Source organism: Saccopteryx bilineata, chromosome 12, assembly GCF_036850765.1.
Source record: "Saccopteryx bilineata isolate mSacBil1 chromosome 12, mSacBil1_pri_phased_curated, whole genome shotgun sequence".
NCBI classification, from domain to species: domain Eukaryota; kingdom Metazoa; phylum Chordata; class Mammalia; order Chiroptera; family Emballonuridae; genus Saccopteryx; species Saccopteryx bilineata.
The window spans coordinates 33968861-33991543 of record NC_089501.1 but is presented as its reverse complement, the minus strand read 5'-3'; the positions used below and the strand labels follow the sequence as shown (position 1 = coordinate 33991543).

At 44.1% G+C, this 22683-nt stretch overlaps 1 protein-coding gene across 7 annotated transcripts in view; it reads left to right on the top strand.

Moving 5' to 3' along the window:
• NHSL1 (NHS like 1) overlaps positions 1 to 22135 on the top strand; it is a 238098-nt gene extending 215963 nt beyond the window's left edge. For 5 of the 7 annotated variants that reach the window (XM_066248497.1, XM_066248498.1, XM_066248504.1 and 2 more), the window contains exons 4-8: positions 1765 to 1957; positions 5602 to 5733; positions 11702 to 14932; positions 15436 to 15568; positions 19915 to 22135. In XM_066248497.1, the coding sequence (XP_066104594.1) occupies positions 1765 to 1957; positions 5602 to 5733; positions 11702 to 14932; positions 15436 to 15568; positions 19915 to 20650 (4425 nt within the window). In that variant the 3' untranslated portion in view covers positions 20651 to 22135. The remainder of the gene's footprint in view (positions 1 to 1764; positions 1958 to 5601; positions 5734 to 11701; positions 14933 to 15435; positions 15569 to 19914) is intronic. The other 2 variants (XM_066248500.1, XM_066248501.1) reach the window with 1 other exon arrangement.
• The last annotated feature ends 548 nt before the right edge of the window (positions 22136 to 22683 follow it).

The following is a 22683-nucleotide window of genomic DNA, read 5'->3' as shown; positions in this document are numbered from 1 at the left end:
TGGCTCAAGCAAGGGGTTACTCGGTCTGCTGAAGGCCCGCGGTCAAGGCACATATGAGAAAGCAATCAATGAATACCTAAGGTGTCGCAACGAAAAATTGATGATTGATGCTTCTCATCTCTCTTTGTTCCTGTCTGTCTGTTCCTCTCTCAGACTCTCTCTCTGTCTCTGTTAAAAAAAAAAAAAAAAAAAAGATATAAAGTGAATAGACTCATGTCCTTGTTCTTATACATTTATTCTGATTATAAACTGCCATTTGCCAGCACAAGTCAATTACCCTTTTTAGTTGCTGTTCCCGACACCGTGCACTTCTTTTGATTTCTTGGAGCTTCCTTGTTGCAGACCAGCTGCCGTGGAGCCATCCTGAGATGCTTGCCATGATGACTTTCCTGCTTGCCCTTGTTAATGGGAGGAAACGTGTTAAAGAGGGCCCCCAGTTAGGAGGTTAATCTGTCAGGACAGACACTAGAAATGTTTTCACGGAATTCTTTTTTTTTTTCTGAAGCTGGAAACGGGGAGGCAGTCAGACAGACTCCCGCATGCACCCAACCGGGATCCACCCGGCACGCCCACCAGGGGGTGATGCTCTGCCCATCCGGGGCGTCGCTCTGTCGCGACCAGAGCCATTCTAGCGCCTGGGCAGAGGCCACAGAGCCATCCCCAGCACCCGGGCCATCTTTGCTCCAATGGAGCCTCGGCTACGGGAGGGGAAGAGAGAGACAGACAGGAAGGAGAGGGGGAGGGGTGGAGAAGCAGATGGGCGCCTCTCCTGTGTGCCCTGGCCGGGAATCGAACCCGGGACTTCCACACGCCAGGCCAACGCTCTACCATTGAGCCAACTGGCCAGGGCCTCAGAATTCTGATAAGGCTCAGAGCAGAGCTTTAGATAGCTTCTTATAACTTAACGATTTCACACTGGTTTTCTTTCCCATATACATGGCTTCAGAAGAGCACCGATAGTTGCACAATAGTAGCTCTGTCATTTTCTTTTCTTTCTTTCTTTTTTTTTTTTTTACAGAGACAGAGAGAGGGATAGACAGGGACAGATAGGAACGGAGAGATGAGAAGCATCAATTATTTTTTCGTTGCGCATTGCGACACCTTAGTTGTTCATTGATTGCTTTCTCATATGTGCCTTGACCATGGGCCTTCAGCAGACCAAGTAACCCCTTGCTCAAGCCAGTGACCTTGGGTCCTAGCTGGTGAGGTTTTGCTCAAACCAGATGAGCCCGCGCTCAAACTGGCAACCTAGGGGTCTCGAACCTGGGTCCTCAGCATCCCAGTCTGACACTATATCCGCTGCGCCACTGCCTGGTCAGGCAGTCTGTCATTTTTGAAATGGTCCTTAAGGTCAGAGCCTAACGGAAATGAGACTGAGGCTAGAAATTATTTTGAGCCACACTAAATTTTAATCAAAATGAAAACTGATGGTCATAGTCATGATGTTTCTCTGAGCTTCTAATGTTAAACTAAATTTATAAGCTTTCTGACCACAGTAAACAGGAAGAATATAAGATTCCGTGGGTCAGCAAAACCTTTTGTAGCCGTGGTTTAGAGACTCAGGCCTCTGCAAATCATAAATATTATGGGTGATGCTCAGGGTGACGAGCATTTTTCTGGCAAACCATTGCTCCTGTTCCTAAATGTGACCAGTTTTATTCGTTTTTTGCTCTTTTCAAATCCGTTTAAATTTTTAAAGGAATTATTTTTAAACATTCCTGTCAGCTCTTTACACATTGTGGCTTCTTTCTTCGTCTCCTGCAGTGTTCTGTCTCTTCGTCGGAAGAGGAAAGACTTATTTCCATCAGGAGACCGAAATCACCAACCTCAGGTGACTTCCCTGATCTTAACACTCAGACGAACTGGGCCAAGTCCCTTCCCTTGCCAACACCAGAGGAGAAGATGCGACAGCAAGCCCAAGCAGTCCAGGCTGATGTGGTACCTATTAACATAACCGGTACGCTTTGCTCTGCAGACAAGGTTCAGAATGTGCGCGGGAGAGTGACTATGGCTTTGTTGTTGTTGTTGTTGTATATGCACTTAGCATTTCATTTATGCAGCCAAGGTAATAGCTCTGGTCTGGTTTCCTGATCTTTGTCTAGTGGAGGGATACTAAAACATATATACGTGTGTACTGGTAAATAGCTATTGCTTTTAAATTAGAAGACTGTGTCACCAAAGGTTGGTGTCCAAGAACTCAGTGGGCCAGCTGTTCATTTAAAGTCTATCTTTCTAAATTGATTTGCTTTTTATTATTTGTTTTTAATTGATGGCTTTTAAAAAAATATTTTGATTTTTATAGAGACATCTTCTAAATGTTATCTATTATAGTTAATAGCTTCAGCCATTGGACTATGTGTTAGAAATAAATAGATTACTTGTAGTCATTATTGATAATCAGTCCATAGAGCATGACCTATGGGGCTAGAACCTGAAAGAAATCAGGTGACCAGTAAGGGTGAGTTTTCATTGAGAATTAGGATGAAAACCCACAGCACGCTTGCCGGCGCCTGAGGCCATGCTGGTGGCTGCCATTGGAAAGCTTTTTGCCATGGCCTTGGTTCACATTTAAAGGACTAATAACATTTTGATAGTTATGGGAGAATTTTTTAAAACCTTACAGAACATTTAAAAATTACATTTAGAATTCTATTTTGAATTCCAGAGAAATTTAATAAGTAAGTGCATTAATACCATGTGCATTTTTCTACATCATTGTGTTTAAGCCTTAAAGGAGGACTATCATTGCATTTTAATCCATTTTATTTTATTTTTTTGCATATAACTTTGTTGGGCTTTCTGAATGTGATTCTTGTTCACCTGGATCCTATTTTTTAAAAGACTTTTTTATAAGGAATTATATTTCGGAATAAAGTATAATGTTTATTGCTCAGTAAAAAGCATAGGTACATATTTTCTGTAAGAAAATGCATTACATTACTTGATTGATTAAATGCAGCAGAAATGTAATTACATATGATTAAATGCCTCAGGAATAATAGTATAAAAAGATTGTGCTATGAAATATGACGGTCCTTAATGGAAGTAGGGTGAAATGCATTATCATGAGATTAGTCAATTTAAAACAGAATAACTAGAATGTTAGGAGTAGTGAACGCGATGAAATACGTTGTCACAACAGTAGACAGTATCCTTTCCTTTAGCTTTAATTCTCTCCTGTTTGTTTGATGAGTAAGTGGAAAGGAATTATATAAAGTTTAAAAGGAAGCCTTCAAAATGCCACACAGGAAAGGTGAATGGCAGTGCGAGTTACTTCAAAATGCAATTTACTTTTAATTGAGTGATTGTTTTTAGAAATGTAGAAATTAAATACAATACCTAATTACATATTTATTGATCCATTTTCTGGAAATGTGGATATACACATATATTTCATAATGGGAGTAGTTTTCTAGTCTGGTATTTAAAAAAGGCATTAAATTAAAATTTTTCACTTGTAGTGGTTGAATTGACATAGGTCAGACAGCTTCCTGCTATTTGAATGACATTTCCTAAAGCCCTAGCAGGCTTTTGAGATAAAAATATAGCTTCCTGTAGGGAATTGTCATGTGCTCATTTATTTGGGCAAACATTGACCCTCTAGTTTGATTTTTCATAAGGTTCAGCTGGGGGAAAATTGATGACAAATATATTATTTCAAATTCAAAGTGAAGCCTGCCAGGCATGGAGATAGAACATTAGCACAATGAGCTGCAAGCCTGGAAATCAATTTAATCCCTTTAGTCATAGTTCTCTGGGGGCTCAGCATGTTCCAAATGTTGGAGAGGAAAAAAAAAATGTTTAAAATAAATGTATACATGAGTATGTTTCCTAATCTGCCACGTGGAACAACAAACAGCTCTTCCACTGGGAAGATAACAGTGGGAACACATACTTGAACAGTTTTTACAAACTGGCTTTGTATTGATGTTTCAGCCAGCTAAATTTATTTCTAAGTAGTAACCATGACTGACTAATACCATTTTTCAGTGAAAGAGAATGATTCAGTTCCTCTTAATTTAACAGATATTTGCTGAAGAGCTCCTATGTGTTAGGCATTGAGTTGAATGCTACAGGGGACCCTAAGGTACATGAGTCACGGTCCCTACTCTCCACAAGTGTCTAGTCCAGCAGAGGACACAGCCCTTGTAGGTAACAATGCAAGATGGAGAGCTTGGAGCCTTTAATGGTGATGTCTAGCCTCGTGGTTTGTCTCTTAATTTCCTTGGAGCTTGAGTGGTTTATCTTCTGTTTTTGTTTAGGAAGGAAAACTGGAGACTAACTGCAACTATTTATTAATGTTTTATCCATTCTTAATGCCTTGGTACAAAGAAAATTTTTTCCTCTCCTGCAGGGAACTAATGGACCATTGAAGTTGTGACTCTCGACCTAAAATACCATCTATGCTATTACACATAGTGAGCCATTCATGACAGTGATGGTGGCTTCTGGTCTCCTCTCAGTCATTTCTATTTGCCTCCATGAGGAACAGACTGTCAAGCATTTTCAAGTTTGCAAGCATTTATTTAAGTTTGTTCCTTAGTAGGTGAAATATATTTTGGTCATTCAGATCTCTTATTCTCTGCTTTAATGAGATAAGTTTCCATTTATAACTTATTCCTATTAAAATAGAAAATACATTGTCCACAACATACCCACTTTGAATGTGTCCTCAGTATTGCTAAAAAGAGTGAATTTTTTTGGACTTTCCTTACAATGTAAGAATGACAGAAGTATATAATTTGTGTGTATATATGTTCTTTGGTTTTAACTTTTTGAGGAGACAGCCATTTGACAAGTTTACTGCTGCAAAACTTTGTTTAATTAAACTGACAAATAATTTAAAGCAGATGAATTAAACACTGATACTTTATTATTTTAATGTTTTCCCATTGTGGGTCAATCCTGCAAGCTCACACTCTAGAAAGAAAAAGTTGTGGAACTGACATTGTGGGTTTGATTGCAGCATTACCTGAGAGATCTGAATTCAGACCAACTTTTACAAGTAATTATGAATTTAAAAAACAGACCAGCTTTAACAACAGCAGTGCTCCTGGGTCTCATTAGGATAAACGTACTTTATCATTATAAGGCTTTTTTATTGTTCATTATAGTTGTATCTCACACCACAGCACTTTCCAGCCTGTCCAAATTGTCAGCCTCCTTGAATGGTCTCGGGAGATGACTACATGATTAAGACATATTTATTGCCATCATCACATACACACTGATGTAAAGAGTGATTTCCGTGACCAGAGGACCTGCGTGAAACACTTCCAAAATGACTTCGTTTTTAAAATAATGCAGAATCACTCTTCTGGTGTGTTACTAACAAATTTGCATTTTCCACTCCAGCTCATTTGAAAATGAGATCCAGGTGCTTCCTCTGGAAGGACACACACACAGAAATTGGAAAACAGCCTTACGATGCTAATGTGCTTCCCTTCCTTTTTTGCCCTTCAGCATTCATTCATCATGTGACTGGCTAACATCATAATTAATACCTTCTTATCATTTTACAACAAGCTTCTGGAAGAAAGCGCATGGTGTCAGCTTGCTTGAAAATAACATTGCTTTGCTTGTTCTACTACTCTACATTAGGGGAGAATTTTGATCGCCAAGCCAGCCTTCGGCGGTCTCTAATTTACACAGACACTCTGGTAAGACGACCGAAGAAAGTCAGAAGGAGAAAGACTATTACAGGCGTCCCAGACAACATACAGAAGGAGCTAGGTATGGCTCATCAGAACTGTACTCTGTTGCCCCTCACTACTGCTCGGCATTCCTATGCTAACCTCGTCTGTGGTGCTTATGAAATTGATACATTCTGATAGCCATTGGGTACCCCAAAGGGCCAGCTTCTTTTCTGAATCAGGCACTGGGGACAAATCTTAACACCCCATGCAGATCGAATTTTGGTGAGAAGGTAAGAGGAGAAGTTTATATGAACACTGTTAACTGGGATGATAGAAGCTTAGTTACACCATCATCTCGACGTACCTTGAACAGTGGGAGATTGCCACAATTAAATTTACTTTTCATTTTAGATGTTTTAAGTTTTCATAAAACTGGAAACTCATTCTAGAACTTTACGTTATGAATATGAACTTCATTAGTTATACTGACAGTATTGCATTTGTCATCGGAGACAGCAGTGTGGGACAATTAGTAGACACCAGTATGATAGGAATAGTCATTTATGTTAGTGCATTTATGTACTTCCAGTGATACAACTTCATTGCTTTTTTGCATCTGTATTTTCAACCTATGATAAAAACAGAAAGCAAAAAATGCGTTTTTTTGCTAGTGGAGAGGGTCGTTGGCATCATTGCTCACTTACCCATTTGTTTCTGCTTATCTTCATCTATACTGTGGATAATCTCTCCATTCTTCTCTTTATGTATTCACTTCCTCTCTCTGGTTTTTAATGGGCCCATGAGGAACGGTCTGCAGGGGCCGCAGAGCAGGCTGGGTCAGGAGCAGGGACTCGGGCCAGGCCGCTTGGATATGACTCCCAGCTCTGCCACTAACGTTCTGGGTGACCTCCGGCTGCTTACTTCATCTCTCCGAGTCCACATCCTCATCCAAGGGAGGGTTGTTTAGGACTTAACGAATTACTGCAGGTGAAGCACTCGGTGTTTGGTACTACTACAAACATAATAACTGCTATTGGAATTACTGCAGGGAACTTAATACTGCCTTTCTTGAAATCTGCCTTTCTCTTCAGCCAACCTATGGACCGATCTCATTCTAGTTACTTTCATAGGATGTTTTTTAATTTTATTTGCTATTAAAGGTTATACTGTAGGCCTGACCTGTGGTGGTGCAGTGGATAAAGCGTCGACTGGAACACTGAGGTCACCGGTTCAAAATTCTGCACTTGTCTGGTCAAGGCACATACGAGAGTTGATGCTTCCTGCTCCTCCCCCTATTCTATCTCTTTCCTCTCTCTCCCCTTCTCTCTCTAATAAAAATGAATAAAATCTAAAAAAGTAAGTAAATAAAAAAAATTAAAATAAAATAAAATTTTTTAAAAAGGTTATACTGTAGAAACTCAGAATCCTTATTTCTAAACTTGTCTATTTTTTAGTTAGAATGCGTTGATCCGAGCACTTGGAGGCAGCATTCCAGCTCCCAGGGGCTGTAGACACTGTTGCTATGTATTTTTTCCCAGTGCCTCTGCTCACTCCTCTCCCTGGCTTTTCTTCTTTTACTGCCACTCAGGTCTACAGAGTGTGTGCTCTGCCATCCAGACTGTAGCAACAGGGAGACGAGAATAGCAATGCTTTGCTTCTGCTCTAGGTAGCTCCAGCGACCCAGGTGACGTGCAGGTGCTCATCTTACCCCATAACGTAGGGATTTATTACAAACAAAGGCAAGATCACATCCACAGGCTCTGTGAAGGCTGCCTTTGATTCCTTCCTCCACATGCTGCTCTTTTGAGTAGGCCGGTCTCCTGTGTCCCATTCTTTCAGACTCTTTTTTTTTTTCTTCCTTTAAGTAACAGCTAACTAATTTGAGAAACGAATACATATATGTATGTTCGGTAGATGCTTAATGGGCTAATCTCTTTACAGCACTCAGGTAACATTTGTATTTGAACTGGTCTTTTAAGAGTCATGCCTTCACCAAAAGGAATGACTTTAAAGATAGGCCCTTTGTAAGGTAACACGGTTGATGTTTCAAGGTCGGCTGCATTTTCAGTACCTTTCCAACCAAAATAGGTAGGTTCTGGATGCCTTTGTGCAAAGAGCATAAGAATAGTTTGGCCCAGATAAAGATACACATAAGTACTCAGTATGAATTGTCTATATGTATGTAATATGAGTTCTAGAACCTCAGAATTAGGAAATTTTATCACTTATTACTGAGCCAGCCAGTGTGGAAACAGTCACTCAGCTGCCTCTTGGACTTTACCGGAATGATCTGGCCAGCTTGGTAAAGCCTATCTTCTGTAATTTTGATATTTTTAAATAAATGTTTGAGCCCCTGGATCTCATATTTAGTACTCTTTTTGGATGTGACATGGAACCACTACTGAGGCTGAAGGAAAGAAAATGGCTTTCCCCATAGCATGTATGTTGTGATTGTTGCCAGATGTGAGACAGTTGATGTCATTGCACAGTGACGTGACCTGGATCACAGCTGGAGAGCAACTGAGACAGCTGCATCTAAGTTAGAGCTAGTTTTAAAAAGGAAAGAAAGGACAATTAGACAGTGACTCTAGTTTTATAGATAGATTAGTTGGAAGGATTGGTGGATAGAATAAGGGGAAATGACATTTTAAATATATAAAAATTTAGGGGAAAAAAAGTGATCATGTTTTTTCTTTATTCATTTTAGGACTTCTGGTTAACCTTGACCTTTCTCCCAATATTTTGTGCTTATAAGTATCTACTTTGGAAAGTTTGTGTTACCTAATTTATTGAGTACCAAATATAGATACTTTCTATTTTCTGCAAAAAGAAGTCTTCTCTAGATATAAAGCATAGGGTCAAAGTCTTCTCAAAATATAAAGCATAGGGTAGTATAGTTGAGTCAAATAAATTAGATTTACAAAGGAAATGATTATCTACAGGAAAAATATTCACTAGATGCTCCCTGTCCACTAAACACTGTCCAAGCTGCCAGGGCATTGGATTTTATAAAATCCAAGTAGAGGTGTTTCCAGAATTAGAGTTATATTATACTTAATTATATGAAGCTTTTACTTCAAAATCCATGTGCAGTTGGCTCAAGAGACTAGCTAATACACAATGCTTTAATATCAAAGTTATGATATTTTCTGTTTACTTCTAAAGTATATTTGATGACTTAGAATTTGTTGCCTTCCATTTAAATGAATCGGTCAAAATTTTAATTTTTTTCTTTAATGTTATTGCCTTAAACATACATAGAAATGTATTTGAACACCATGTTGTGAGTTTTCATTATTTTAGAGTCTGATAGGGTTATTTTGTTGGTATATAATTACATTTGGTTACTTTTAACTTATCCTAATATGTGTTCCCCAAGCAGAAAAATCCTCATTTAAAGGAATTCCCTTCTAAATAATTTTTGATTGTTTATATTTAAAACATTACTAAAAACCTGCCAAGAATTTTTAAATTTTATTTTTCAATTATAGTTGACACATAGTAATATATAACTAATATATAAAATATATAACTAATTATATATATAGCTAATATAATATATATTAATTAATATATAACTAATGTATATATAACTAACAGGTAGTAATAAGGCTTTTTAAAATTTCTATATAAATCTTAAATAAACTGACTTGTAGATTTCTATCTTTGGTTACATGTGTTCTTTAAAAATGGAAAACTTCTAATAGTATTATATAATAAGTAAAAGAAAAATACGCACAATTCTTTACATCGTATTTTAAAATCAGATAAATCCCATTAAGATTGCTAGCAGCATCTGAGTGTTTTATATCTGTTTGTGGTTGGTTTTTTGTAGTCATTTCTGCTCTTTAATTATAATCAAGATAGCATCTGTATCTGTAATATTGTGACACTTTATGTACTGTGAAAATATTGGAGGATCTGTTTTGAGAATAGAATTTTGGTGGTTCCTGTATTAAATGACATGAGTTTTTTCCATTTTTAAAGGTATTTAGGAAAATAGTTTTAAAATGTTGTTATTTTAACTAGCAAGTTGTACTGGGCTGTAGATGGTGAAAGAATGGCTATATTTCTTTCCATTTTAGAAATCTAGAGTGGTTTCATGTTCAAAATAGTTGCCTGAAAGACTCAGGACATCATTTAGGACCCTTAGAGACAGTTAAAAATTTACCATTGACCCTGTGCAATAACTACGATTTTGAAAGAAAAAGCTATTAAAACCCCTTGTTGAGTGGAATAAGGTATCTTGAGTGTTTGGAATCAAACTGGTACAAACTGATACAGACATACAAGTCAGTCTCCCACCTTCTAAACTAGCAAATGGCAAAATATGTACCTTTTGTTTTTCTTTCCTCAAAGTGGATCTTTCTTCTCTTCTTGCCCTTTTGCCTACGTCCCCTCTCTCTGAGGGGGAACCTCGTGTGTGTGTGTCTGTGTGCATGTGCGTGCGTGTGTCTTTAGTGAGTAGGTACTTGGCAGAGAGGAAGGGGAAGGAAGTAGATCCTGCTGGGTAAAGATGCAAGTACAAAAACGAGTCTCCATCGTCACAGTGAAGGGCAGGGCTTTAGGCTGGGGAGCCTTCCTCCACAAAGGGTGACATCTCCTTACGATTTGTACCAAGAACATCGCTGCCATTTTAGTAAAATGCTTTGCTTTTTGGATGAGGACCAGGCGTTAGATGCAGTCGAGGACTTACCGTGGGGTGATGGGGGGCTCTGCAGAGTCCCATCACCCCCTGTTCTTGCCAGGTGAGCAGGGGTGCTGGCAATGCAGCCAGCCTCACTCGGCAGGCCCTGCTGAGCTGTGTTCAAGTCCTTGTTGGATGATGATAACATAGAGAGAACTATAGTTTTGCTACTAGTTTTCAAGACTTATTTTATCTTAATGATGATATGCATGAATTCATTTTTTTCTCTGTTCATTTTGGGTGAGTTCTTGCCTTCCTGATTTATTACTTTTCAAAGCTTCTGTTCTTTCCTAGGTGGCTCAAAATCTGTTATCTACACTCAGGATGTTTTCTCGGCCACTTCCCTCTCTGTTTGACCTACCTTGTGCTTTTCTTTTTTAAATATACTACTCTTGGTTTAGTTGTTAAGCTCCAAGAAATGCATAACCCAATTTGAGGAACGTTCATTGGATCAGTTTCTCCCTACCAGAACACAACAGATTGCTGCTGAATTTTGAATGTCACTGACAGACAGATGATAATGACTTGAGATTGATGATGAAATGTCTGAAACACAGATGGGCCTGTAAACCATTTTTCTTTTTCTTAGGATTTCCTTCTGACATAGAAATTAATGTAATTAACTCTGTTTTAGACCAGTAGCCTTCATAAACGGTATCTCTGTAGCCCTCTTGTTGAACAGCATGTGCCCATCGTTGGGAAAGACGGTTCCTGCTGGACAGAGGCTCCATGCAGGCACCGGGGGTAACAGGCTACCTCGAAATCTTTACCGAAAGCAGGTTACTGGAAACGTAAACCTCCCACAGAGCGCTCAGCCTTAGTCTCACAGGGAGCACCTGAAAATCCCACATGCAGCACTTAATTTATCAGAGGATTTGAAATTCAGATTATTATTTTGTGTGTGTGTGACAGAAAGAGACAGAGAGGGACAGATAGGGACAGACAGACAGGAAGGGAGAGAGATAAGAAGCATCAAGTCTTTGTTGCGACATCTTAGTTGTTCATTGTTTGCTTTCTCATGTGCCTTGACCAGGTGGCTACAACAGAGCGAGTGAACTCTTGCTCAAGCCAATGACTTTGGGCTTCAAGCCAGCGACCTTTGGGCTCAAGACAGCAACCATGGGGTCAGGTCTATGATTCCACACTCAATCCAGTAACCCCTTGCACAAGCCAAATGAGCCTGTGCTCAAGTCAACAACCTTGGGGTTTCAAACCTGAATCCTCCAGGTTCCAGTCCAATGCTCTATCCACTGTGCCACCACCTGGTCAGGCTACAAATTATTTTTTTAAGTACGGCAGAGTCAGGAGGAGGTGAGGGTGCAGGTGATGGATGGAGACACTGATTCTTAGGTAAAGACTCTTTCTGCTCTATCTCTAGCATCAGGCACTGGCCAGGACGACAGTGGTGGACACTCAGACACTCCAGACCACTACGCGACACTAGGAAGGTTTGATGGCTATCGGTCTGCCGGGCAGCGCTCCGAAACCAGGGACTCCAGCTGTCAGACTGAGGAAGTGAAGGTCGTGCCCCCATCGATGAGAAGAATCAGGGCACAGAAGGGGCAAGGCATTGCTGCCCAGATGGGCCACTTCTCGGGCTCCTCCGGGAACGTGTCTGTGCTGAGCGACTCGGCGGGCGTCGTGTTCCCTTCTCGCCTCCACAGCGACGCCGCTTTCCATAGTCTGCCACGCTCCGCAGCGAGGGCCGGCATCCCATCCCTCGGGCCCCGGCTGGGCGCCCTGGGCCCTGCAGAAGACCTGGCCGGCACGTTCCCCTACCAGAGGCCTCACCCACAAGTAGATGAAAACTTAGGACAGTCAGGAGGTACCTCAAGGACTGGAACACTTTTAAGACCCCAGTCCCAGGAGCTGAGGCACTTTGAGAGTGACCATAGAACAAGTCCAGCGTGTGTGGTGTCCCCTCATGGAACCTACTCCACCAGCCTCATCCCCAACGCCACCCTGTCCTCCTCCTCGGAGGTTATTGTCATTCACCCCGCGCCGAGTTCAGGGCAGCTGGACGGCAGGGTTACCAGCCCGTCTTCACACGCCAGGGTCAGAGCCAGAGGCCGCCTCCTCTCCAGGCCGTCGGGTCAAGGTGACCACCGGTCTCCCCCTGGTAGCTGGAATGAGGGCCCCTCCGCCATGGCTTCACAGGCTTTCAACCCCCACCCCCCAAGTGCAGCCACACTGCTGTCCCTCTGTGAGTCGGCCGTCTCTCTCGGCACCCCGGCCAGTCTGGAGAATGGGTCCCAAGCCATGGCCTACAGCTGCAGAAGGAGCCTGAGTCTCCCAGCCCACCCCCAGGACATGGACAGCAAGAGCGAGTCTGGCTACTCGGGCGGCCGGGGCTGTGGCAGCGGGGAGCCCTGGGACTGCGGTGCCTCGGGCAGCGGGCGGGCGTCCCCCCTGAAGCCTTACCTGGCGACTCCTGGCTGCTCCACCCCGCTAAGTAACATGAGCATCTGCAGTCTGGACCAGACGTCCAACAGAGACGATGCCAGGTCCCTGTGTGCAGAGGACCACGATGGCTACCACTCATCTATGCACACCGGTGCCGGACTCGGGCCTGGGAATCCGTGCAGCAGCAGCAATGGCTTTGGGAACCCCAGGCACAGCGTGGTCAATGTTTTCGATGGGAGAACTCAGAAGAACCCAGGGGACCAGTCCCATTTCCAGGACAGATCCCTTTCTCGGCACATTTCTCTGAAGAAAGCGAAGAAGCCTCCCCTGCCGCCCTCTCGGACGGACTCTCTGCGCAGGATCCCCAAGAAGAACGGGCAGGTGCTGAACGAGAGCCTGATCGCCTCCCTGCAGCACTCGCTGCAGCTGAGCCTCCCGGGCCAGGGCGAGCTCTCGCCCTCCCAGAGCCCCTGCAGCGACCTGGAGGAGCCCTGGCTGCCGCGCTCCCGCAGCCAGAGCACCGTGAGCGCGGGCAGCAGCCTGACCTCCGCCACCACCCCCAACATCTACTCTCTGTGTGGGGTCACCCCGTCCCAGAGTGACACAAGCAGTGTCAAGTCCGAGTACACGGACCCGTGGGGTTACTACATTGACTACACGGGCCTGCAGGAGGACGCAGGGAACCCCGGTGCGGGCTGTTCCGCCAGCAATGGGGCGCCCGCTGGAAATGGGCCAGTCCGCCCTGTCCAAGAGGGGTCCAGAGCCGCCGTGCCCCAAGGGCCGGGTGGCGCAGTCAAACCAAAGATCACATCGCCGGAGAAGCCCCACAGAGTCACTTCTCCATCCAGTGGGTATTCCAGCCAGTCAAATACACCCACAGCACTCACCCCCGTGCCTGTGTTTTTAAAATCAATGTCACCAGCCAATGGGAAGCCCAAGCCCAAGGTACCAGAAAGGAAGTCCTCTCTGGTATCCTCGGTGTCCATCTCCTCGTCGTCCACGTCCCTGTCTTCGAATACGTCTACGGAAGGGAGCGGAACTGTGAAGAAGCTGGATGCGGGCCCCGCCCCTCTCCTTGCTCCTGCCCCTCTCCTGTCTCCTCCGTCTCCGTGTCCTGCTGACAAGTCTCCTCTCCTTCCCCCGCCCCCACCTCTAGCAGATTCCCCCGAGGGCTCTCTGCTGCCTCAGTCTCCCCTTTTCCCCCCTCCACCACCGGAAGTTCTTACTCCCTTCTGTCCTACCGACGCATGCTGTCCTCCCCCCACTGCACATAGCCCCCTTCTGGGTTCATCGGCCCCCGTGCTGTGCCCGCCGCCGTCTCTACCCTCCTTGGTTCCCCCTCCTGCCCCACCCCTAGATCCCAAACTGATGAAAGATACCAGGCCTTCTTTCAAAAAGTCCAGCCAGCCAGACTCCTCCCAGGAGTCCGCCTTTAGACAGCCCGTGAGCAAGGAGGAGGGCGGCAGGCCCCCCATGCCCCTGATCACCACAGAAGCATTGCAGATGGTGCAGTTGAGGCCGGTGAAGAAGAACTCAGGAACCGAGGGAGCGCTGTTATATGAACAAGCATCTCAGGAAAAACGAACTCCGGTTGCACCCCAGTATCATTTAAAGCCATCTGCTCTCCTGAAATCCCGAAATAGCATAAATGAAATGGAGAGTGAAAGCCAGCCTGCCTCCGTGACAAGCTCGCTTCTGACTCCTGCCAAGAGCATGAGTCAGGGTCACCAGGACGGTGCAGCCGAGCGTGGCCATCCGAGCCGCAGCCCCGGCAGGGATGGGGAGGCAGAGGCTGGGCCCAGCGCCGGGACCGCCCCCCTTCAGAGAGCCCCTGGACCTCCTCCCAGCAAGAAGCCGCCCCCCATTTCCAAGAAGCCCAAACTGTTCCTGGTGGTGCCACCCCCACAGAGAGATTTCACAGCGGAGCCAGCAGAGAACGTGAGCGAAGCAGCGCCCAGCCCCACGAGGGGAGAGGCCAGAGAGAGTTGTGCAGCCAGGACTGGTTCTGATGAGACCGACTCGGGCAGCTCGGTTCTTGAGGGAGGAGCTGCAGGATCCACGTCCCCGGGCAGAGTGGAAGCCCATGTCCCCATGGTGCAGCCCGATGCCTCGCCAGCCCCCAAGCCGGAGGAGCCAGGCGCGGAGGACAGCACGGACCGCGGGGCCAGCGTGGAGGAGAGCTGTCTGTCTCTGCAGGACCCAGGGCGTAAGTCCGGTTTTCTCTCTTGTTCCCCTCCAGCCATATGCAGCCGAGACAAACAGGGCCGGTGCGTGTTTGCGTTAAAGCCAGCAGTCTGTGGGTTTCCAGTGCTGCCTCGCACTTAGGTTACCAACTTGGCATTTTATGAAAATTAAAAAAAAAAATTTAGGTCCAAGAGTAGAACCTACAGAAGGGCAGAAGGTGGGGGGTGGTCTGCAGCAGGCTGGTATTAAATAGCAATGAGTAATCTCCCTTCTGGAGAGCCGCAAAGAAATGTGACAACACAATTTGAGAGATTCATTAGGAGTTCTGGGCTTGAACAGAAAAGAATGAGCTTTGGCTATCACGCTGCCCCATCTTTGTAAAATATCAAACTACAGACCCCACTGCCTGTCCCTGTGGTTCTCACGTGGTCAGGAATGACAGGAGATTGTACTTGGGAGCTTTGGCTAAAGACTGAAATTCAAGTCACTTGTGAATCTTGTGTTTGCTTGCTTGCTTCTCCGTAGCTGGGGTGCCGGGGACCGACACGGCCGGCTCTTCCCCAGGGGCCTTTGACTTCCCCAAGGAGGAAGGGAGTGATGAGGCGATGACCCCCAGTCGACCCCGGACCACAGAAGACCTCTTTGCAGCTATTCACAGGTACCCACAGCGCCTCATGTTCGTCTACTTTATGGGTCCCCCTTTCCAAATGGCTCCTCAATGTATATTTTTCTTTCTTGAGGTTTCTTCTATCACCCAAATAGGTTTCACTAACTTGATTATTGATCTGTTTTAGTGTGTTTCTGTATTTTTATTTCCTCTGATTCCCAATTTCTGTTTCACTCTGTTCCACTGACTTTTATGATGACGTGAGGGTCAGAGGCTCAGTGTGATGCCTTCTGGTCGGCACTGTTGTTGCTGGCGGGAAATGCAATGTGTCAGTCAGATGACAGCGTATTTCAGAGTTGGATTAGTGTAGCCATGGTCCAGTCCCGGATGAGGAATGCTGTGCTCTGTGGACTGAAGAAGCACAGACTAGCTCTACAGGACAGGGCCTTCCCCTAGGGTGCTTTGTTAGTATTATCGTTACTATTTTTGTTTTTATCTTACAGAAAACCAGGATTTTAATAGGGCGATTTCTTTGGTTACTCTAATGTTCCAATAAAAGAGTACATCTCTTAAGCGGGAGCAGGACTGAGGTCTGCCTGTTCCTGCGGGCTGCTGGTGCCATCTACTGCCCACTGAGATTACTGGGTGTAAAAAAAATACAGCAAATGTTTCAAAGTAACTGCCTGAACTGTTACACTTTTTACATGTGGTCACCTTAAGTGACTAGGACTTAACAATAAAGTTTTGTTTATCACCTCATTTTTCTGGTTGTAAATAGCCAAGTACCCTCACAACAGGGACATTGTAAAAATTGATAAGGTTGTAAATGTGCAGGTACTTTGTATGTAAAACCTTCGCTTCATTCTAGATTCCTTTACCGAAGTATTTTCAGATCCCTCTCACAAATGCCTTTATGCTTCCAAAGCCTTTGCATTCCCCTAAATCAAGGTCTCTTTTTTCCTCATTAGACCCCCCCCCAAAAAAAATCCTGTAAAATCATTTTGTTGTGTGAATAAACTTGTGTCATGACTGTTTTCCCAATTCCTGGAATAACAAAAACTCTTGCAATGATGAAAAGCAGAATGCTGTCCTTACCCGGAATTCCTCACGCAACATACGCTCTCTAACTTGGGAGGGAAAGAACAAGCTGCAAATTCAGGTGTTTGTGAAGACCTGTAATTTTTTTTTTTTTTTTTTTTTTTTTACCGCTTGGCTCTAGTATTAGTAAAATATCCCAAAAGACCCCAACTGACTATACCTTTAACATTGTCCGGTTGTTGTCTTTGATCTCATTAGGAATAAACAGGTAGCTAGTTATCAAACGATTTCTCGAAACAGAGAAATGAAAAGTGCTGCATCCTTTGAAACCAACTTTAGTGGCATTTTTAGGGGTTTACCCAGCTGTTTCTAACTCAAACCATGCTAGACACATAATAAACACTCAATAAATATTTTCTAAATTAAATGAAACCAATCGGTATTTAACTGTTTGGAAATTCTTCCAAGACTCAACATCTCTCAGTATGGAGTGCACCGGGTTGCTGAATATTCGGGCTTATGTATTTATAACAGAGTCTACAGAGATATGTTGCCGGGTTGCTCTGTGTACTAAATACTTGGTCTCAGGGAGAAACCCAACTGTTGTGGGCCCAAAATTACTACATGCTATTCTTAAAAATATGCCAAAGATCTCTTCTGTATTTTATTTTGGCAAACTTTTTAAGGCACTGAAAAATTTGAGGTTTCTCCTACTAGAGAATTCTAGCTAGAGCATAATCATATCTACAGCAGATGTAGAAATTGGCCAGTATGGATTATTCTGTGCACGTGAGGTAACAGTAAAGGCCCAGTGGGACGGGACTGCAAAGAGCGAGCAAGGACACAGGCTAGTTTTCAGTTCAGCACACGTACTAAAAATCCACCGGAAGTTTGTGGGTTTTTAGGGCTTTATTTTATGTCTCCTTCCGTACCTAGGCTAATAATTTAAAATAAAGAATATCTAAATTGAAACAAGAGCATTTGTTCAAGTTTTAAAATGCAAATTAATTCGCTTCCGATTTAAAGCCAGATGGAAAATGTAGAACACCAGTGGAGGTGTGAAGTTTTTATATTTATTGAAGTAATTAGTTTTCAAGTCAGAGTTAACTGTTTAAGCACTTTTTACAGCCATCTTTTAAAAAAAAAATACACATTCACATACTACATGTGTTGTGTGTACATGTGTGCATACATACTTGTAGAGAATTCAGATGTTTAGATTTGATTCTCATTTCAGGGGACAGCTACTCTTGAAAAACAATACCTTTATAAATCTCTCTTACTTCTCTTAATTCTAAATCTGTAATTAAATACCATCACTTCAATCAAGTATAGCTGTGCCTTACTGTGTGGCTCTCAGCTCACCCTTTTCATTGAAAGAAAACAAAAAAATTCTACACAAACCAGTACCTGCAAAAATGAGCAGAGCTGCTTTGAGGGGAGCAACTTGTATAAATTGAGAGGCCACGTGCAATAAATGGAAAAATACTTCATCAAGTCCTAGTTTTCGTCTTCAGCTCTGACTTCATTCTTTAGAACTAGGTTACTTTCTCTGCTCAGACCAAACTATCTAAAGTCTTTCCCAGTTCTAAAATTCTGAGATGTTATTATTTCTCTGATTGCCTTCAGTCACTCATTTAACTTACCTAGAGCAGTGTTGTATGAAGATCATATAGTCTCTTCAAGGTGGTTACCTCTTTTCATGGACCAGCACGAAATTCATGGTGGACCCGGACCAGAGGTTGCAAACCATTGCTCTAGAGCATTATTTTTATTGACAACTTGAGCAGTAACAGTGAACCAAAATATCATAGGCCAGGTTTTGCATTCCCAAAAGGGCTGGTGCCACATCAGGTCTGGCCACCCTTCAGCTTCTGAATTGGGCCCTTACAAGTTTCTGGCTTCCACTTGGGTGGCTTCTTCTTGGCCAGAAACACGGAGAGGATCCTGGGAGCATCAGGCCTAGGACAGCCATCGTGACCCACCCTCCTCTGTGCCTTGCTGTGCAGGCCACATGAAAATAGCACTGAAGCGTGACCAAGAGGCAGGAAGGGGAAATGATATTTTCCTAAGTGACACTCAAAGGTTTATTAAGCACCTACTCTGTGCCTGACACATTATGGCTGTTATTGCATTCACCTTGTTTGATAAATTATTGTATATGCTATCTACTGTTATTCCCCTTTTTCATATAGGAAACAGGATCGGAAACTTTAAGTTGCCCACCCAGGGCGACAGAGCAAGGGCGCTTTAGCGGGTCCACGTGACTCCATGGGCTCTTTACCACATTGAATCTCTGCAAACCTGTGAGGTTGATATCACCGTCCCGCAAACTTAGGTGCAGCATAGATGAGTAACTGGTCCGAGGTCACACAGCTAGAAGTTGGTAGTGCTCAGGTTCGACTCTGAATCTGTGTGTACAGATAGCAGCCTCTCAACCTTTCCCTGCTGCATATTCTCGACTTTTACAGCAGAAAAAGGGAGATACCCATGTCTTTATCAAATGCACCAGGTTTCCTTAAAGCAAGTCCACTGTACTTTGCTGAGGGATTGCTTTGCACACTGAGTTATGAAAAAGACCAGCAAGGGGCCACTTGGCTCATCTGCTTTATTCTCAGCAGAGAACACACTGAACAGGGAGGTTCCTCGAGAGCAAGGACAAGAAATACCCCCAGGAAACCTTTTCCTTTCCCTGGAGGCCCCTCCTCTTTCACACTCGACCCATAGCCCTCACATTTTCTTGATTAGCCAGAGGTTCTCTGAGATCCCTCAGGAAACAGGACCTGGTAAGGAAGGTTCACTTTCATTTTCTGGACACTGGACTTCTAGGAGTTGACCTACGGCCCAGAGAGAGCCCAGGAAGACTGGTTTTATGTCAGTCTTGTGGAATTGTTCTAGAACCTGGGCGGGGGCCTGTCTCAGTAGAGGGGGTATTCTGCCTGTTGGCTTATCTGTTAGGCGTGTTCAGTGGCATTGCCAAACAGGAAAAGGAAAAGTAGGAAGAAAGAATGGTTAGCACTGTGAAATACAGTATAGAATTAAATAAAAAATGGCAGCTATTAAAAACTTTAGAAATGGTCCTTTCCATAGTAAATGAAGAGATGTCTGAGATTTATTTCAGAATAACCCAGTGAGGGTGGAATTTCAAGAAGAGTGGCCATAAGTTGATAATTACAGCTGGGTCATGGGCACACATGAGAATACAATGAACTATTCTTCTTGCGTGGGTGTTTGGAGGTTTGCATAGTAAAAATAGTAGATGGTGACCCGAATGTGCAGTAAGATAAGTGGGGTGGTTGTGGCTGACATCTAGTGGCCCATTGGAAATTAACCTTCATCTCAATGTTATTAAATCTCAGATCCAAGAGGAAAGTCCTTGGCCGTAAAGATTCAGATGATGATCACACCCGAAACCATTCTCCCTCCCCGCCAGTGACACCTACAGGCACTGCCCCCAGCCTGGCTTCCCCAAAGCAGGTGGGATCGATTCAGAGAAGTGTCCGGAAGAGCAGCACCAGCAGTGACAACTTCAAAGCTCTGTTGCTGAAAAAAGGGAGCCGGTCAGACACCAGTGCTCGCATGTCCGCAGCCGAGATGCTCAAGAACACAGACCCCAGGTTCCAGAGGTCAAAATCGGAGCCTTCGCCAGACGCTCCTGACAGCCCGTCCAGCTGTTCCCCAAGCAAGAACAGAAGGGCACAGGAGGAGTGGGCCAAGAACGAAGGCCTGATGCCTCGGAGTCTGTCCTTTTCTGGCCCCCGGTACGGCCGGAGTCGAACACCTCCCTCCGCCGCCAGCAGCAGGTACAGCATGCGGAACCGGATCCAGAGCAGCCCCATGACCGTCATCTCGGAAGGCGAAGGGGAAGCCATGGAGCCGGCGGACAACAGGGCTCGCCGTGCCCCGGACACCGCAAGGGCGTGTTCACTGGACGGCCTGGCGGGGGACGAAATGGACGAGGGCGGCCCGCTCTGTGGCGCGGAGCCCTCCGCCTTGCTGCGGGCACAGGCCTCGGGCCCCGCGGATGGGGCAGCCCGCGTCGAGGGCAGGGGCCCGTTGGAACAGTGTGGAGGCCCCCTGAGGGAAGAGAGTTAGGGCAAGAGCGGGCCTCTGCCAGGGGTGTGGGGCAGGTGCAGAGCGCACTGCCCTCGGGAGCCCGAGGGCGCCCGCCCGGACCCCGCCCCGCGCTGTGCAGCGCACCTGGGCCCTCGCGTGACTGAAGCGGACGAGGCTAATTTGGGACTTTAGGACTCACTTGGCACTTGCCCTGTGGCTTAACAGCAAGAAGCAGAAGCTTAACTTCTGAGAGTGCTTCCTGGGGAAGGCTTTTTTGGGGTTTTTTGCAGGATTTTGGGGGGACGTGAACAGGTAAGTGTGTGTGTGTGTGTGTGCATTTTGGACACTTTTTATGTTAAAAAATACACACATACACACACAGTATGTACAGATTTATGAGGGGGAAAGAAGACAGTTAAGTTAGGTAGAGTAACGGCGCTTCCGGACGGGGCGGTGATGGCATTGAAAGAGCGGCTGTGGCAACGAGCGCGGCCCAAAAGCGGGAGGACGGGGACTTCTAAGAAGGATGGCAGATTGACTGGTTCTGAGTGCGCGGGACACGCAGGGAACCGCACCGGTGTGCTTTCGCGGTTAACCCAAAAGCTTGGAAAAGGGCTAAGTGACTAATTGGTTCAGGTACTTTTTTCTGGGGAAAAAAGGCTTTGCTTCTTTTTTGTAAAAATGACAAACACGGAAGCGGCCACGCTGTACCCGCTGCTGTGCAGCCACAGACACGGCAACTTTCGGCCTGACTCTGAGAAACGTGGGTCATTTTTTAAGGCATTTCCTCCTTGCGTAGCCAGGGCCTTCGGGAACTGAAATGAGGGTGTGCACATAGAGAGAGAAGAGAGGTGGGGACGGCCAGACGAGTGACTGAGACACTGCAGGGATTCCTTTCCTGCCTACTGAATAAAATTATTTTTCAGATTTAAATTTGAAACTTGCACTACAGGACTGTGGGTGGAGCTTTTCCTTTTACAACTGTTTTTACCCGAGTTGAAACTTCCATTTGGCAATTTCTTATCACTTGAAATGTCAACATTTGCTAACTTTTGGATATCCTTTTGGTTATACCAAAGAAAAAGTTACATCTATTTTTCCTTGAACTGCCTGCAGTATCGTGTCCTCATTGAGAAAGGCTTATCAAAATCTATTCTATATTATCTTACTTTGACGAAAATGCTGGATAGCTCTTGTTAGTCTAATAAACTGATAAAAATTGGCAGGGCTTGGCTATTAATTAGCCCTGAGAAATGAGTTTCTAGATTTAAAAAAAAAAATTTTTTTGTATCATTTGGTTTGTGCGTTTTTATATTTTTTATAAATAATTTTGTTAGGTAATTGCCTTCTAATCTTCAGTTAGAATGTTAACACTTAGACATGGGAAAAACTGTGTAAAGTATTTATTTTTTGTCATATTCTGTGACCCTTCCCCCCCACTCCCTCCCAACTGCTGTGTACTTGATTTGTTGGTGAAATAAAGTCAGAGTCTTGTCTTCTTCATTAGAAGGAGCTACGACGGCAGTACTGAGGTTCTTGGATTACATTCAGACAGCTGCCTGTTGTCACCTTCGCCGGTATGAAAATATCATCTAAAAGTTGGACTGCACAGGCCAAATCATCATAAGATTTATCCAGTTACACTCCAGATGCCCTTTTTAGAGAAAAACAAACAAAACACTTATTTTCATGTAAACTGAAATACAAAGGTCTTTTTACCCTTTGAAGCAATTGTGTACTACATTGGGAACAAGAATCTTTTTTTCTTCTAAACTTTAGAAAGGTGGTATTGGCTTTTGAATATGAAGTCTTCTCATAGCTACTTAGGATTAGCATGTACGTGGCTATCAGAAAACTTAATACACAAATCATCTATGTTGAAGGTAAGAGAAGCAATATCAAAACTAATTCTAAACTTTTTAAAAAATTAAAAATATTTTTAAAATGTATTTTTTATTTTAAAAAATAAAAAATATATTTTAAAGGAAAAAATATATTAGGTTTTTAATTTTGCTTTGAATAAAACAATTGTAAAGTAAATAGTTGAACGTTACTTCTTTTTGCTTGTACAT